This window comes from Anopheles funestus, chromosome 2RL (genome assembly GCF_943734845.2).
Source record: "Anopheles funestus chromosome 2RL, idAnoFuneDA-416_04, whole genome shotgun sequence".
Taxonomy (NCBI): Eukaryota; Metazoa; Arthropoda; class Insecta; order Diptera; family Culicidae; genus Anopheles; species Anopheles funestus.
The window spans coordinates 61,787,402-61,801,709 of NC_064598.1; the positions used below are offsets into that span (position 1 = coordinate 61,787,402).

The window sequence follows — 14,308 nt, forward strand, 5'->3', positions numbered from 1 at the left end:
TATAAGAGTTTTCCTGAGGCAGTAAAGTTTAACGGCTATTCCTCTGTTGTAAATGAAACTTTTAGAAATATATTATTGTAGTCGAAGATCTTATCAGTAATAGCTACAGCGATCTTTACGCGCCAGAATTTGAATAAAATCCCATCCGGATCGTTCGTAACGATCTCATTTTAAACATAAGGTATTTATATTTCACATGTAGGGAATGACGGGAAAAGGAAGAAAATTATTGGAATCGCTAGAAAGCGACAAAGAGCCCAATTGAGGAAGTAACATTCGAAATTTAATTTATATTAGCATAAACAAATCTAAAGCCAATTAGCAAATTAACAGGAAATCTTTTCCGAGATAACGAAGCGTTAAATTAATTGTTTGTTGTAAAACCTTGCTAGTATTTTAACCACACAAGTTCCGTCAATTACTTAACGCTTTGTTATGGGCCGGAACGAAACGTAACTACCACAATGTGGATTATTTCCTGCAAAATGTATTTTTCTGCGATCAAAACCGTGTAACAATTTGCTGTTGTTGACCTTCAACGTTAAGAATAAGTGAAGAAAACAATACGGTAAGTAAAACTAAAAGCTTAATTTCCCTTAATTGTTCTGAAGCTCTAAATGTTTCACTACGCAAACAATTGCATGTGCTGCCATAATGAATTATTATATTACTTTGCATGGAATAGTTTTATGACAGTTTGCCGTCACGATGGACACAACGTGCCCAACATGGAAACATTGATAACCAGAGTGGGTTTCAAGTGGTTACCCATTTTTCACTAAACATAAGTGAAGCGTGATTCTCGGACAAATTTTATCACGAACTCATTTGTGCATTTGCTTGCGTTTGTTTTACGCCTTTTTGCTGTATATATGACACGACACGGCATTGCTTTCCGTTAGTTCCGTCAACGTTTTAGAAGAAATGGTTCCACTGAAGCGCTATATCGTTCAAGCTATGTGACGTTATTGCAAGATAAAATAGCTCACTTTGTTAGCCGTCTTTCAATCGGATTTGGTCCTACAATTAAATGCATTACAAATGAGTACCAAACGTTACAACGCTTGATTATCGCACCATGTTTTGAAGCGTATCCTGTACTGAACCTATAGCCATAATCTTATCACCAACGCGCGTGAAAAAGGTGAGGGGAGTATAGTATTCAGCGGAAATGATTAGCGAATGAGGGTCCCTTAAAAACACAAACAAATAAAAATAGTCAATCAAACTTACCCGTTGTACACGCGGCAGGTTGAGTTGTTGATCCGCTTATCAGACGCTTTCCGTCGGCGATCCTCAAACAGATCTTTTATCGCAGTTACACCGAGCACAAACAGCACCGGGATCATGGCTATTTCTTTGCCGAATGCATTAATCTGCGGGAACCAGTTCAGCAGGACGATGAAGATGAAGTACAAGTTTGCGATGCGATGAAACTGTTCGAGCAAATTTTTCGGCACGAACGAAAGCAGCGTATACTTTGTGGTACGAATCTTGTTACCACACAGCCGCCCATTCGGATGATCTCGCTTGGGCGTTTTGGGCGGTACGGTATGGTTCGGGACGACTATCCGATAGCCCCGATCTTCCAGCTTACTGTTGGCCGTCCGGCAGAACATAAGCCGCTTCCACCAGGGAGGTTTATCAGCTCGGCGCAACGTATAGATCGATTCAGAACGCGATGCTTGCCGCGAATGGCCCTTGATGGAGGTGGCCGAGTGTGGTGGAACTGCGTCACGTTGCTCGGGTTGATCCTTGTGTCCGGGCGGGAGGATAAAATCCGTCTTCGATCCAACCCGACTGTGACCTCGCGTAGCGATCGTTGGCGCATCCATGATTTGGCCCTGCGACAGTGCTCTTTGATGGCCTCCCTTGACCGCTGACTTTAAGGCTGAAGGTCGTCCGGCTGCGCCACCACTTCCAACCAACGAACCCCCGAACGACCCCTCGCCATGGCTAACCGAGCGCGAGTGACCTCCGCCTGTGGGGCGCTGATACTCGAGCATTATTCGCCCGGCAGACGGATTTGCGGTGGTGCCTAGAATGGAGTTCATTCCACCACCAATCAACTGTGCAGCTTGTACCGCTTGCGAACCGGCCGTCTGGGACGATCCCGGAAACACGTACTTCCTATGGTCTCCGGATGATTCGAGCGGATGCTCCTGGTGTGGATGGAGCGGATGTTGTGTCTGCTGCTGCTGGTGATGATGTTGAGAATGATGTTGCTGGGGAAGATTATGAAAACCGATTGCGGCACCGACACCGGTACCGCCCCCTCCGTCGCCCGCCGGCGCAATATCCTTGGATAGATCCTCCTTTGCTTGCGTCATTGCTGCTGCTGCTGTTGGCGACGGAATGCACCATTTAGATGAGCCCTACGAGTGAGAACACTTTCACTTTTTTGCTTGCACGCACTCATGCACGCACGCACACTCTAATCATATGCACATAAGCATAAGCTGCGGGTAGGTTTGCGATTGTGGAACACAACGACTAATTTTTTTTTTTGCAGCTACCTAAGCATATTTCGCAATCACATTTGAACGTGCCGGGTTTTCGATAGACACACACACAGCCTGTTGGGTTGCCTCTGTATATATATTACGATGTAACTTCACTTTCAGAGTAACGTTTCATTTCACAGTGATTGTTGGCAAATAACAGGCGCTCAAATCTAAAAAGTAAAAAAGAGAAGAAAAACCATGATATTAGAATGAAGCTTACAGGGATTCAAGTACAGTCATTACTCTAGTTTCGAGCATATAATTCGTTCCGGAATATACCAATTTCCACGTATATCGAATATCGTTCAACACGTCGTTTATACTCCGTATAAAGAGATTGAATATTTTTTTGCATGTTACGATGTTTGCAATTTTTTTTTCGACAGTTTCAGAAAAATTTTACCAACCCTATTTTTTATGCTAATATAATATAATGCACTGAATAACTGGTATGCAATTTTAGGCTTTACTTGACTATTGTTTCAACCAGCTTGTTTCAATTGAGTCCTGCGTATAGAAGAGGTTTTAGGATGAGATTTTTGTTGTAGTCTTTCCCTGTGATAATCTTCCCCTATTCCACCTTTTATTAGCAGCTCCAGAGTATTTCTTACGCCACTGTATACACATGTTTTTTTGTCTTCGAATATGTATTAATGTTTTTTTTGGTTAGCATACAAAAAATGTTTCCAAAAAAAAGGTGCAACTTTCTTCAACAGAACCGTCTGTAAATGGAAGCCCAAAAACTGTGGGGTGATGTCAAAACTAATAACATTGGTAAAACCATCACCCATAAAAAAAAAATTAATCCCCCGTCGACCTTAGTAAAACTCATCAAGATTGCTTCAATCTTTCTTCTACGCTCTTTCACTTCGTCACACACTGACTCATTTACTCACACGCCTCTTTAAATAGTGATTTGTATGTTTTTTTTAAATCTCCATTTGGACCACCCCGGCCTCCACCACATTGGAATGGGGTTGTCGTCTTTCCAGGGTTTCTGTTTTCACCAAAGTTAAGAAAAGTGGAACACGACTAACACCGTGTGTAAGTTGCCAATACTACTACTACTACTACTACTGCTATTGGTGCCTGTTGGCCAGCTGGCGCTGATGGAAGGAAGTGAATGTAACAGTAAAGAAACAGCAAAACACCGTGTATAAGTTGTATAGTTCAAAATGCAATGGATTTAGTACAGTCAATCTCATCGCGACACGATGCTTGGAGCCTCCTGCTGGGAGTCTTACCATCCGCAACACCCTTTCAGCTTGGCGAAGTCACGGTTTGCTTTTAATCCGGCATGTGTATGAGGCAAAACATTTAATGAAAACACTACGAAACAAACTTTCCTCTAAACGATATAGATTGGAGAGAGCTTTGTTTTTTGTAGAACGTGAAACCAATTTATTCCGATCATCGAATATTACTCATTCGTCAATCCTGGAGAAAACTAACAAACGAAAAAAATGGCAGTAGGAACATTATTCAAACCACTGCACTATTAACTCAAGCCAAGGCCACTAACCAGTTAGCCAGCGGTCAACCATCGCACGGTCCATTCCACTGTTTCGCGGCACAGAAAGAAACCGGTTCCATTGCCAAATGACAGCTTCACGATTGTCTTCTTTATATTTACCCTCCCGATACACGTACCCTCGGTACATTAAGCAGTGGTCGAGGAGATCGAGACAAGAGACCAAGCAAGATCACTCGAAACAGGGGACAAATCAAAGACATCGAACACGGCAAAAGGCAAATTAGAGTGGGTTAAAATTTACAATACAAAAATTATTTACAAAAACTATTACCGGTTCATGCGTGAGAATAGAATATCCACACGATGTTGTGTGCTTACCAGCTACACAATGTTCACGGTTTACCTACAAAAGCATCACCGGGGACTGACTGTTTTACACACCGCACGAAAGAATAAACCAAGCGGGCCATGCAAATTGTCCGCCTACCGTACACGAGTGCGGTTGCGGTGGTGTTTTATTGTTTTGGCCAACCCGCACTTTTTGGGGCTGGGAAAGCGATGACGTTTTCCTTTACATCGCGCACCACCGTAGTATGTGTGGTTCCGCTCTAACAAATGGGGTCCACACCCTTACCCATAAACAAGGGGTTGTCGTTGCCCGGAGGCAGTTCGTTTCTTCCCGTTTGGTTCGACGCTTCTTGTGTTTCGGATTTTCTGCCAGGGTCACTGTACCAGCAGCAAGCGCTGTGCGACACCATAAATATGTTTGCGTCATTGAAAATGCGAATTTAGCGAAACGTTTGCCTTCGGTTTTACGGAATCGGTTTGAAACAGCTGAAACTGATCGAAGAAAAGAAAAAAATGACTGTAGCGAAATTTGTGTTGCTTCCTATGATTATTACACCACCAATGGGGTTGATGAGTTTAGACCGAAAAGAAGGACAAATTATGTCGAAGGACCAAAACAAAAAATCAACCATTCGTGTCTTGTGATGTTAACGTATACAATTTGTTAAAATTTCAAACAAAATTGTTTGAAACTGGTAATGATGGTTGTAATTATGCTATTTTAACAAATATAGCATATTAAAGCTATAATACAATCATTAAAAAAATCAATTTTTGATAACAGTACAACATTATCATTAACATTAACAACAATAAATTATTGAGCAATTAATGGTTATGTTTTAAAAGAGCTATTTTGTATTTTTCTTTACTCTTCCTTAAAATTGGAACGAAGTTTTTATTAATAACTTAATTCCTTTATTCCTTTTTCTTCTAATAACTTAATTTTTCAAATTCCACAACACAATTCCAATAGAGAATGTATGAAAGACGGCATATGCAAGTTACCCCACCAGAAGCCAACGATACAGGACGGTGTTCGTCTTGGACGCACACAAACCAAACACAAATACGTTCGTCACGCAGACTCACAATAATGTAGTTTGCGAACGGTGGTCCGGTAGTAGCCACACTCCACAGTCATTCGGCATGAGCAAGCACACAAATCTTCATAGCCCACACCAGGTCTCTGGAACTTCCTACTTCAACGCGTCTGTGACCGAAGAAGTTTGTGCTGTTTGCTTCCTTCCCCTCGCGAGATCCGAGAGATCGTTTTGTATTACTCCTTCAGTAGTGGTTACTACTACCAAACTCTCGCCTGCTCATTTTTACGACCACCAAAGCGCTGCAGCTGCTGCTGCTGCTGTTTGCCCTCACGGTGATATTTTTGCCCAGCCAACATAACTCTGCCACGGTGAACAGAGTGACCCAGTTTCTAACGCCCGGTGAAGTCAGCCCGACGTCTGAACTTAGCACCGCTGCATATGCTAACCACGAATTGGGGCGACCCTTTTTTTTCTTATTTTTATTTATGATACTTCATTTAGTAGAAACGACCTCGGGAACTATTACTGCTACATACGAACGATGCATCGATATTGCATTGAATGCATTTCGTTTGTTGTTTTAAAGAACCTTTCAATTTTCCATTATCGTATGTGGTTAAATTACAAGCAAAATTATTTGCAAAAAAACACCAAAAAACCTTCATGAAATAAACGGTTAATTATGTTAAACGATCAACACATGTACAAACACATTATTCAAATGTTTAATGAACGTTTATGCTAATTATAGTTTAATATAATCAATTTATAAAACAAGCAAAATTAAACTAAGAAAACTTCCAAATATGGTAAATGCAAAGGAAGGAAATTGTGCTGAAGGAACCGGACACGCTATTACTGCTGCGGAAGTTGGTCGAACCTTGGCCAATGACGCGTTCACATATTCAGACACATCTCCTACATTCTCCCTACTCTCTCAAGTGACTATTTTCATACCGCTTCCCACAACCACACAAGCACCGCTTCTCGTCCACACCTTCACGTGCTCTCGTGGTTAGTTCGACGATCGATGAATGAAGCAACAGCAACGTTACACTGCGTTAGTAGTAGTAGTAGTAGTAGTAGTAGTAGCAGTGATGTTGGGACGTTATGATAGCCGTGCATTTTCTCGCACAAAACCGATTCAAACATCTCAAAAGAAAAGCGCCATCGTCATCCCCTACAATATGCGGTGTATCTGTGTAAAGCGCCACCCAACGCTGTGTAAGTGTGTTTTGGGGCGGATAGCTATCGAAGTGGGAGGAAAACATATGATTTCACCCAAGAGACTTTAACCGTCGTGGTACAAGATTGCAGGCGTTACAAGCGAAACGAACGAAAGGGGAAGAAACGGTCGGGAGGTTTCAACCATCGTTGCGGCACATATTTTGCCAAATAAATGTCATGTTGCGCTTTACGTTTGTTTGGCCATTGCGGGAGGTATGGGTTTTGCCGGAAAGAAGTGCAAAGTATACACGCGGACTGAATGTTGTCGCTGCTTCTGCCCTTCCGCCGGGGGTATGGCGACTTCGTACCATGGTTTTCGCTTTTTCTCTTCGCAACTAGGCGCAAGCACAAATGAGAAACCGATGCTGCTACGTGTAAGAAAGCGCGCGAGCATTGGATGACGAGATTCCCAGCAGACAAACCATGATGGCGCGCACCTTCACCTTTCACGAATTGTACACACATACAAATGAGCCACTAACAGCATTGATCGTCGTAAGCTCGGTGCGAGGACGGAATTTGTCATCTTTACAAGAAGTTAAATTTGCATACTTTTCATCCAATCCATTTCCTATTCTTTGCGTTAAGACTTCGTCAAAGACCATCATTATATATTTTCGTTTTGTATTGTTTTTACCAACGTTTTTACAAACCTTTATATAAATATAAGTATGATGTACTTTTGTTTAATATATAGTTTTTGTAAATACTTCAACTTTTGCAAAATGGAATCTTTTTCGGTTAAAGTTTGAAGATTATTTTTCAAACTACCAAAATCTGTTAAAATCGTTGAGAAACTTTCCATTTTTATTAATTTATTAGGACATGATTATTTTTTAAGTGTTTATAGTAGAACGCCGATTATCCGGTTGCCATTTAACCGGTTGTCGGATTATCCGTGCAGCTTAAAAATGACAAATCCAAAGATAGTGTCATTTATATACTGCAAAACAGTTGATAACAAATTATAAAGGTCTCAATTATGAATGAGTTCGACCAAAATTCACAAATCAAATAGGATTCAAAATAATACCACCGGACAGTTTGAATTAAAAATTTATCCGTGTAAAATGTTCCAGTTATGGTATGCACAGTTCACCCACCACCCCTGTTTGTTTCCATTAAACAAATGTCGAAACATTTTCCTAGGCCCGGCCCTTAGCAGCAGTAAATGAATGTTTCCAAAAGTCGTGTAAGTTACTATCGCAAACAGTCACTACCACCTAACGTCATGCAAATTTGTACAAAAGTAATGACCTTTCCTTGACCAGGCTAGCAGATTGCACAGAGCAGCAGAACAAGGTCCAACGCTAAAGACTGGACACAACAGCAAAGCAGTAACAAAAACATGCGGCACTAATTAAATCTCAGCCAAGCCATATGCAATGCCAACTGAGCTCGGGTAACATTCGTTTCGCTTAAATCGGAATTACTCAATGCCAGCACATCACTAGCAGACAAGGCAATACGGAAAGAAAACACAGACAATTTATCTAAATTTAATCGGATGCTACTCAACGACTCAACGACAAACTATGTTCTCTCTACTGGCTTTCTATTTTCGATTGATCCAATCCATGTGAAGCTAAACAAGAACAACATAAGTTACGTCGCTGTACAGTACGATTATTATCATTTGTTTGCCGATTGACATTGGTAAAATGTCTTCAAATACAGCCTTGGACTATTCTTTACTACTAGAGGGAAGTTTTTGAACAATTCTTGTGCAATGAATGCGCTACACTTGTATCATGGATTTAAATATTTCCGTAAATTTGTTCTCCAAACATATCAATCTTCCGGCGTTCGTATAAAATGTACAAAAATTTCCTAGGAAAGTAGAGCACCTAACAATCTTTACTGTTCGAAAACTATTCAATTGAAAACGCATATGCTATGCACAACCATTTTCGTTTAAATCATGCAACCATCAGCAGCCATTATTACACAATCGGAGAGAAAGCAACAGCAAAAATCGTTCTTTTCACAAAGTAACACCATTGCCGGATTTCCCAACAACCCTTCCGCTTCTCTTGGGTGCGTTCTCACCGATCGAATTTCTAATGATTCAGTGCTCCGTTTCATCTCGTTTCCTCCAACCAAACACAGCACATTCATTCGGTTCTTGCCACAGTTACGCTTAGCCACCAGATTATGTCCGATATGGTTACGGACCGAGACTCATCAGCCAAATCTACGTACCGGAACTTCAGAATAACGGAAGTCCGTTCCTTTCCGCCGACGGTCTGTTTCTCTTTGCCGTATCCAACGTAGCGTAAGCGTTGTATTCATGCAGAAGGCAACAAATCGATACTCACTATGAATTCATGTGGTTTTTTTTTGTAATATTTTGTTTTGGCTTTCCTTGATACCACGGAATGATTAGTTATACGGGATTGCTAAAACGAAGAAAAATTCTGCTATCTAGTGTTAGCGAGAAAACCATATGGAGGAATGTTGGCAAATCACTTCTGATTAGTTACGGATCTACAAAAAAAATAAAAAATGACTATAGGGGATATGAAATTAATCTCTTCATAAACTGAAGCTGATGAATAGTTGGAAGTTAATTTTCGCTTTTTTTAATTTTCGCTGTTTAGAAACTGTTAAATTCGTTTTTAATTGTACAAAAACGCAGTTTTCATAAACCAGATATTGGCAGATATTTCATAAAGTTTGAAACAATTATATCGTGTCGCCGTTCAATGATAAGTTTTATTAAATGAGTTTTACTTATGTTTTTTTTTTAATAATTTGTAGGATTGTATTAAGCTTGTTGTGGGTTATATACTCTCTCTTTCTCTCTTCTTGGCTTTAACGACCACCTTTACAGGTCACGCCGGCCATTTCTGGCTTACTAGACTTATTTTTCCACGTAGCCGGATAGTCAGTCCTTGCTACGGGGGGACGGTCTGGATGGGATTTGAACCCAGTCCGGCCGTGTGGACTGGCGCCGTTTATCACATGCACCATCGGGCCGCCCCGGGGTAATATACTATACAAAATGAATAAAAACACGCAATATCTAACCCGGACTATCATTTATCTTTCAAACTTTGTCGAGTGGGTCTATACCTTTGCGTATTTCAACATAAGCTCGTCTGAGATAAGCAGTACGGCAAACAATCAATCATATAATGTCTGTATGCGTTTGTCTACCCATATGAAGCAACATGAAAAGGCAAACATTGTGTTGTTGCTGGAAACACGCAGCTTATGCATAACAAAAGAACATGCAAAAGCCAAGACACAATGAATTCAATGCCAATGCACGTGAGACAATTGTAAAAATCAAACATTCACACAACTCTCAACAGATGTGAATGAAGAAAATATCTATGGAAAGAAAAACCAAGCAATGCAACAACAATAACTTAGTGCGTGAAACAAACAAAACAAAAAACATTCAGTTGCCGTCGTGTATTTTTGCCCATTTTCTATTAATGAGCGGTACATACTAGCAAACAGTTTAGCTAAAAGATCATCCCCTCCAGCCATTAATGTGGAGCAGTTTTTAGAGGCATACAAACGATTGTGAATCAAAACGCTTTGCCTTTCACCCCAAGGGGGGGGGGGGGGGGGAAGGTTGGGTGTGATGAAAATTGATCGTGCAGCAAACAAATAAGCCTTTAATACTCCTCCATGTCTCCTCTTTCACGGTAGCAGCGTGAAACCGAAACCATCCATTGCTGAACTTTCAAACGAAATTCACTTCCTCAGCCGGGAAACAGCCACCGCAAGATGCATCAACACACAGCCTTGCATCGGGTAATGAAAGGCGCACACATGTAAAAATCACACATAACATCATCCGGTCCCGGGGGTGGAAAGAAAGCGCACGGGATGGTGGTGATGGTGCTCTGTGCCGATAGGATGGGAAGCGGCCAAATCAATCAAATGATTGCAATCACTGCAGTATCGAATTGCAATCTCCTCGCGATGCTTTTCTTCCGCTTCCTTTTTTTTGGATGGCGCACCTACTCGTTGTGCAGAAAAGAGCGACGAAAAGAGATAACGTGCCTAATTGAAAACCAAGTGTTCGTAAAGTATATCCAATTGATTTGACTTCGTTGCCTGGGCGTACGGCAGCAGTTTCACGTCGTTCATGGGCAGTTCAAGTGCATTCCGCCGAATGAAAATCGTAGCAGAATCCAACAACAATCACGCCCATATGTGTGTATGCGCTGCTGTGTACCATATGGTTCTAATCAAAACGCGACCACTTGGAGCAACCAAGGTTCCATTACATTAATGGAACTCATTGATAAACGAATGCCACAAGCTTGCCATTAAAGATCAATCGTGATACTGCATATTTCATCTACACAGTCGCGTCGAGCTGGAATGAAACAAAAAAACCACATACACACACACATTATCACTGATGCAGTCTCCGGATCCTGTTCAAGCCTTGAAAGGGTCCGGTTCGGTTATTGGTTTGACTTGACCAGATCGTACCCGTACAAGGTTCAAATGTTTGCCAGTTTCGCACTGAATAATGTGCACAGCCCTGAAAGTTGTCCACCTTGGGCTTCGGTGTGGCATAAATGGCAAACCGTGCTTAGTTTCCGAGCGTTCTGATACGTGCGTTAAAGCGTTCAAGTACGTGGGAAGGGAAAAATAAATGAAACCGCTCGCTTTTGAGAATTTCCTGCAGGGAGTAAGTACGGTTTTAGATTTGATCTTAAGCACGATCTGCATTTACATACTAGAAATAACAGTTGTAGTTACTGTTGAAAGTTCAAATAAATTAAATTAATGCACAAATATTGCCATTGCGCATTGAAACCGGAACAGTACTGAAGCAACTACTTACTACTGTAAATAGCCACTAAATGAGAACAGTTGTCGGTCACGGGTGGGACACTGTCAAGAATGTTCCAAGATAGCCTAGTTAGCCCCTTCTTAATTGCAGTGGTTTATTTTTTGCATTTGCAGTTAGTTCGGTTGGTAGTTCGCACAAAAACGGATGAAACAAGATATCGTGAAACGGTCAAAAAGACGCACGACCGTAAACCGTGAATTGATCTTACCATTTCCCCTTTACAATAGCGCACAACCAACAACAACAATGATGCTGCACTGGTTATGATGATCGTAGTGTCATGATGATCGTAGTGTTGTGCGTTTGCTTACAGCTCAAAAGACGACAAGCTGACCTAAAGGTCACGAAAATTTGTTAGCTTGGACACACTGGCCCTGCCAAAATGAGAAATATGTGACAGAGGTTTTTATGTTGTCAAATGGCCACCAAGCAGCTAATTGAAATCGGGTGCTCAAATTAAACACTCAATCAAGCATTACTTAAAGCGCTTGATCGTGAAGGTCATGGTTTAAAACAACACGAATACGGAATCGGAATCAGACGACAAAAGGGGCAAAATTGTAGCTTTATTTTTCTTATTTTAAAAGAAGTGGTCAGCCCGTTCGTGAATAATCATATCTTCATAAGATACACAAATTGCGGAACCCAAAATAAATGTTTGAACACTGTACTATAAATATTATTTCAAATTCTTCAACAATTACGCAAAGAGAGAAAAAACAGCATAAACACACAAAAGAAATGAGAGAACCCCGAACAAAACGAACCTTTCGAAGATAAATCTTTAAATTGAAACGATATTACAATTTTTAGTGGTTACTTGGAACGGACAATTTTTCGATAATTAGCCAGGTGTAATTAATGTATTGTACTCCAACGTTAAAACTTTCATATCATTACATACAAACAGCGCAACCATTTATAGGAATAGAAATAGATTGAAATTGGAGACTGGCAAGAACGATGGTTCGTACGAATCTCTCTATTTGGAAACAATCCCAAGTATATTGCTGGGCAAGATAACGGTTATCTGATAAAACCAGTTCAACTCTAGTGACGGAACAGGAACAACATAATGCAATCTCACAACTGGAAAAAAGGTGCTGCTTATAGGCACCTTCGTCAAATGCAATACGATCTTTCCGATTGATTCGACTTCGTTAAATGCAATACGATCTTTCCAATCGATCTTCAAGTTAATTCGATGATATTTCCAACAGTGATTTGTGATTAGACATGTTGTACGTAGTGTGAAATTAAAACGGAAACATTGGTAAAAAAGTTTAACAAATCGTTTTATCCTTTTATACATTTTAAAGGTCCCATTCGAAGCACAAACCGTCCTGGCAGATCCTGATATCGGTGGCACAGTGAACTACATTAGTCTCGATTGCTGTGTGGCTCTTGGTAAATAGTTGTAGTCGTGGCGACTGTTATTGTTCTACCGCTTTGGATCAGAGCTAGAAATGTGGACGGAGCATTTCTTATGCGTTGCCACTACATTCTCTGTACGGTTTCCGAACACCACAAGAAGCATCCAAAATCATCATCGTGCCGAAGATGAGCAGCCGGAGAAATCGTGGATAACCAACAGGAAGAAAACGATAGAGACGGCGCATCGACGCACACGAACGGTTGAGAGCGAGCTAGACAACCAAACCGTTCAGCATCCAGCAAACAGCCCATGTGCGTGAATCACAACGAATACGCGTATGGAAGTAAACGAACACACACACATATATACGTACTCACACACACATACACAAACACACACACGAAGAAACGCATGGAATTCTTTTCTCTTGTGCTTCTAGCAATTTTTTTTTTGCATTGAAGTGGGTGCGCGATTCCACGGCCTTTGCCTTTCTTTTACGACATTTTCTTCATCATACAACCACTACAAGGACTTGTAGCATGTGAGTTGGTCACCAAGCAAAACTTACACTTTAAAAACACAACACTTTGTAACCCGTAGCACCTTCACCGTGTGCTCAGGTTTACGAAAAAAAGCTGAGAAAGCTAATCCGCAGAATGGCTTACTTTCTTCGTCACTACGATGCTATTGCCTTGCAGACATAACGGTTAAAACGGCCACTGCACTCGCCAAAGAAAATATTGGATCATTCAGAGGAAGATATTTCTTCTTTTCTTTAGAACTTTAACAAAATTACAATCACGGCCAACGGAAAATAGTTAAAAACACAACAAACAGCCACAGTAACAAATTTAGATTCGCGGAAAACTTGAAAACGAACTCAATCCCTCAACGCACGACAAACTTAAACTTCCACCTTCCAGTGAATACCAGCGATATCGTCAAATGCCCTCAAAATATACCCCGGACAGGTTTTATCATTTCGTGCGGTTTGACAGTTGATGTTCGCGGAATTGAACAATTTTTTTTTGACAACTTGCGTTAACCCTGTGCATGGCAGCCTGTAGATATTGAAAATTAAATCTTGAGAAAAGCTACTTTACATGTCTTCATACTAATTAAATTATCTCCATGGGGATGCACTTTGGACGAAATATTTAACTGCATGCACCTATAGCATCAATTTACAGCTCGGCTTTTAAACCTATTTAAGGTTAAATTTTACTTATGTTGCATTTTTGTTTGACAAAGAGGGTAGAATGAGGCAAGATCGTTTGTATTTTTATACATACACTATTTTTACTGGATTTATGTACACTCGATATCGCGGTGTACGGTTTGTTTGATCATGAACAAGTAAAAATGATCGGTGAGCAAAAAAGTTGTGGTTGTGGTATATGAGTGTGCATTGAATAAAATTAAATGAGATTTGTTTATTTTTTAACAGATTTTTATCTAGATTAGTGAGTTGAATTCAAAATGATATTAAGAATATTAATTTGATTTTTA

The 14,308-nt window shown here is 40.6% G+C and overlaps 1 protein-coding gene across 5 annotated transcripts in view; it reads right to left on the reverse strand.

Annotated features, from left to right (window-relative positions):
* The window catches only part of LOC125762679 (phospholipid-transporting ATPase VD), a 42,140-nt gene extending 28,291 nt beyond the window's left edge, over nucleotides 1-13,849 (reverse strand). For 3 of the 5 annotated variants that reach the window (XM_049425062.1, XM_049425063.1, XM_049425059.1), the window contains exons 1-2: nucleotides 13,368-13,849; nucleotides 1,234-2,674 (exon numbers count right to left, since the gene is read on the reverse strand). In XM_049425062.1, the coding sequence (XP_049281019.1) occupies nucleotides 1,234-2,330 (1,097 nt within the window). In that variant the 5' untranslated portion in view covers nucleotides 2,331-2,674; nucleotides 13,368-13,849. The remainder of the gene's footprint in view (nucleotides 1-1,233; nucleotides 2,675-13,367) is intronic. The other 2 variants (XM_049425060.1, XM_049425061.1) reach the window with 2 other exon arrangements.
* Between the last annotated feature and the right edge of the window lie 459 nt (nucleotides 13,850-14,308).